This window comes from Ochotona curzoniae, unplaced genomic scaffold (assembly GCF_017591425.1).
Source record: "Ochotona curzoniae isolate NIBS_2020 unplaced genomic scaffold, NIBS_Ocur_1.0 contig_883, whole genome shotgun sequence".
Taxonomy (NCBI): Eukaryota; Metazoa; Chordata; class Mammalia; order Lagomorpha; family Ochotonidae; genus Ochotona; species Ochotona curzoniae.
The window spans coordinates 59,465,435-59,469,431 of record NW_024466599.1 but is presented as its reverse complement, the minus strand read 5'-3'; the positions used below and the strand labels follow the sequence as shown (position 1 = coordinate 59,469,431).

At 42.6% G+C, this 3,997-nt stretch overlaps 1 protein-coding gene across 1 annotated transcript; it reads right to left on the bottom strand.

The window, feature by feature from the left end:
- Window positions 1-1,063: 1,063 nt before the first annotated feature.
- Window positions 1,064-3,146, bottom strand: LOC121164983 (regenerating islet-derived protein 3-gamma-like). Its single transcript, XM_040993369.1, has 5 exons — window positions 3,071-3,146; window positions 2,391-2,509; window positions 2,068-2,205; window positions 1,397-1,523; window positions 1,064-1,131 (listed from the first exon to the last, which is right to left on the bottom strand). The coding sequence occupies exons 1-5, from the start codon at window positions 3,144-3,146 to the stop codon at window positions 1,064-1,066; spliced, it is 528 nt and encodes a 175-aa protein (XP_040849303.1).
- Between the last annotated feature and the right edge of the window lie 851 nt (window positions 3,147-3,997).

Below are 3,997 nucleotides of genomic sequence, written 5' to 3'. Positions count from 1 at the left end.
AAGTAAGCATTTATTCTGCTTATTACAAACTAACCATTAGAAAAACCCACCACCATCAGCCAGACATTCTAGATAAGTCATCTGGTCTAGCTTGTAAGAGTTTTGTTTCTGGAGACCTTAGGTAGACCAATCGGATGCCTGGGTCTAGGAAGTTTGCCCTGGCTCCTAAGTCCACTGGAGTTTGTCTCCTGTGCTAGCCTTGGTTCTTGGACAGGCAGCTGCAACATTGGCATCAATGTCCACTGGGAATTGCCTAGAGCCTTGATCTGTGAGGGCAAACCTGGTCCTAGAGCAGTCCTTGAGCCTGTATTTTCAGGGATCCAAATAGCATAATAAAAATTGAAACCTAGCTATATGGGACTAACCTTAGAGTCTTTTCTATCATCTTTAACAAATACCTTCTTAATTCTTACTGTGTCCAGGTACTGCACTCTTCTACCTGGAGGCTTTAGATCTTCTGAATGCATTTTTATTTGTGGATAGTTTCCAGATCAGTAGTGAAGTGAGGGGAACAGGACCAACAAGTCTTATTCTTCTATCTTGCTGTTGTCAGTTTCTGAGAAATATTGTAAACAAAAAATCTTCCTGAGGTTGCTACAGTATCACTGAAATGGATTAAGGGAATGTTCGAAAAGTGAGTTTGGGGAGCTATGTCGTTACCTACCCAAAGTACAAACCCTGTATGAGCAAAGTCACACACTCATCACGTTAGAGTAGGATTACTACACGTAGTATCAGACGTGTAGGTGAGATTGGGCAAAAGTAGGACCTTCTGTTTCCTCACAGAACTAGTTACTCTGATATTTTATTTGGCTATAACATTGTCTTACACGACACATTTAAATGCAAACTTTAAATGCAAGAATTTTATTATTTCTCCCAAACTCTAGGGCATGGAGTGCACAGAAGTACTTGCAAAGAGTGAGGACGAGGGAAGAGATGAGAATAAATTGCTCAATGGAGGACATGGGGAAAGTAGTCCCCTCCTGTTTTAGTCTTCAACTGGGTTCCACATCCATGATGAGTTGCATAGTAACCTTGGGCTGTAGGTTATCCACCTACCCTAGTACCTGAATTTGCAGACATAGGGTAGCTCTACGTCGCAGTTATAATCTCTCCATTTAAGAAATTCTGGGGAGAAACAGAAGAAGCAAAGTCAATGAGGTTAAGGAAGCTTATGAACACAACAAATGGACATCTGGATTCATATGAAGGTCATAAAACATCTCCTTCAACTTCACTAGAGTACTATTCTAGGATTAGGCAACTCAAACAAAGGGTGAAAGAAGAAAGACCAATATTGCAGTAGTTCAGGAGAATTCCACAAAGGTTAGAGCTCAGAATCAGGGGTGAAGTGTGGAAAAGAAAAGGCAGAAGTGGCGCCATTGTTTCTTACTTGAGCTTCTTGTCAGGCTTGCACAGAAACCTCTGTTCCCAGCATTAGAAGCGACTGTATCCCAGGCAGTGTAACGCAGCAAATTGGTGCTACTCCACTCCCATCCTTCTCCGTTGGGTTCACTTCCCTAGATAGTAGAGAGTGCAGCTGAAAAGAAAATGAATCCTAGAGGGCACCTTGAACAAGCCCTTCAGCTGGGACACTTGATTCCCTCCCTGGCCACATTGAATTTGGCCTGCTTTTCCAGTCTGCTCCTCTGGAAAGATCCTCATTATATGATCACTTGTCTTTGTTCAGCAAATCCCCCAAAATAACCACAAAATCTTTAGGATCACTCAATAACTGGGGTTGCACTTGTATTAAAATCTACATTATATATAGAATATATTTCATGTGGATCAAACATTGATCTTTATTTACAGCTGTTTCAAAATGACATATGCAGACTCCCTTAAAAACCTGAAAACTAATGTGCAAGATATTATAGGAAACTTATATAAAGACCATGACATGACGCCAAATATCTGTAGAGAAGGAACCTCCACAATAATCTACTGTTTAACCGGCCATAGATTGTGCAGCTCTTAGAGGTTCTTCTTTGGCAGGCTTAGGGGAGTGGACTAGGTAGACAACTGATAGTAGAGAGGTAAGGAGAGAAAATGGAATTCTACCTCTGTGGGGTCCGAGAGCCCAAGCCAAACAAACTGGTGGGAGTTCACAGTGCTTCTGATCAGGGAGGATACGAAGGATGCCTCAGCCCTATTGAGCACAGACACGAGATTTCCCAAGGGCATCTTCTGACAGGCCAGCTGCAGGAGGAAGGAGAGAATGAGAACAAACCTGAGGTTCCATTGCATGGCAGAAGATGAGAATGAGTGTGTGGAAAATAAGGGTATTTTCATTCCAAGGGAACTTGGGTTAATGGAGACTGCTTACAGTATGACCCGAAAGAAACATTGCTCTATGATCCCCAGGTGAATTTCTAACCACTTACTTCTGCATCCATCCAGGTTTTTTGTGTTTTAAAGACAGCATAACAGAAGGAACCATAGGTCTTTGTGCCTTTGGGACAATTGATGCTTGGAGAACCTAATTCTGACTGGGAGTCATCACCTGTGACAGAAAGACATAAAAGGAATGGGACAAGGGAAAGAGTGGGAATTGGAGGGAGGTCACACAGGGATTAGCCATGGATGTTATTTGCAGAGGAAGACCATGTTCCTGAAGACCTCTCACTTTTCTCATGCTTTCAGGAATTCTTGATTGCAAAATAGCACTACTAAGGAGAATTATTACTTTAAATCTCCCTCCTAAACCAACAGTGCAACACTTCCTCACCCTGGGATGACTACTTCTATAGTGAGTCTTCTCATCTCACTCCCTCTGTTGTTGTTGTTGTTGTTTTTTAATTCTGCACTTACAGTTTTCCTCTTCTGTGCTCTAGCATTAATTAGAGGCTTCTGACAAATTGAGAAATCATGTCATTCCTTTACTAATGGGTCATACCTCCCAGCACAGGTTAACCTGTAGGAAGTCAAGATGATGCAGGACTTGCTGGCAGTTACCCGTGTGCAGATACAAGTCATCATTCACAGATGAGACTCACTGGAGCCTCCCTCCTCTTACTAATCTTGAACTGTTATAGAAAACTCAGTGCTAATGGTAGAGACTCACCTTGGACCTGAGACAGGATCATCAGGCAGGACAGCAGCATCCAGGACACTCTGGGGAGGGCTGTTGCAAGCAGCATGATCTTAAGACTTGTAGAAATAATCTGAATTCACCTAAGGAAGAACGGTCACAGTTGGAATGCAGAGCTTTACTGCCTCTTTTATTTTGTCTAGTGCTCCAGGAAAGCATCAGATTTGGTCCCTCTTTCCCCTTCTATAATTTTGGAAGCAACTGGAAAATCTGCGCACCTTGTCGCTTCTCAGACCCCCACAGAGCAGCCTGAGGCACAAAGTTCCCACATTATCTGAGAAAAAACACCCTCCTGTACCCTCCCACGTAAAGTGTGAGGTAAAACCTTTGCCAGGGCAGCCATTCTCAATCATCTCCCCGTTACCTCTCCTGCAGGGATCCACAATGATTCATCAGGGCAGCAAAGACTGAGCTTTTTATAAAAGCATCTGAGGGAGGGGCATGGAAACCCATAGCAGAAAAGTATAGGTGGGACAGGTGTCATGGGTAGGGCCTGGCATTGTTTCAAGGCAATTACCACCACAGGGAAGGGATTCTTCCTGGCCAATTTGTGGCTTGATACACATGTTGTCTCTTTCTGGTAATAGGCCAACTTGTTCAGCAGGACAGGTAAACATAATCTTTGCAGCCTTGTTCTCGGTTGGGGTTTTAGACATCAAATGTGATATTAAAGCCTTTGAACATCTACAGAATGTTTTCTTGTTGGGGGGGGGGAAAGATAGGTATTTCTTTTTAGCAAATCTAGTTAGAGTAAATAAGTGACAATGTTCTGTAGAGTTGACTACAGCAATTGCAAGGAACAAATAGTTTAGGGCACACAAACAATGGCAGCTAAGAATAGGAATGATAGTTCAGGATTTTAGCTTCAACATGGTGGCTATTTAAAAAACAAATAAAAAT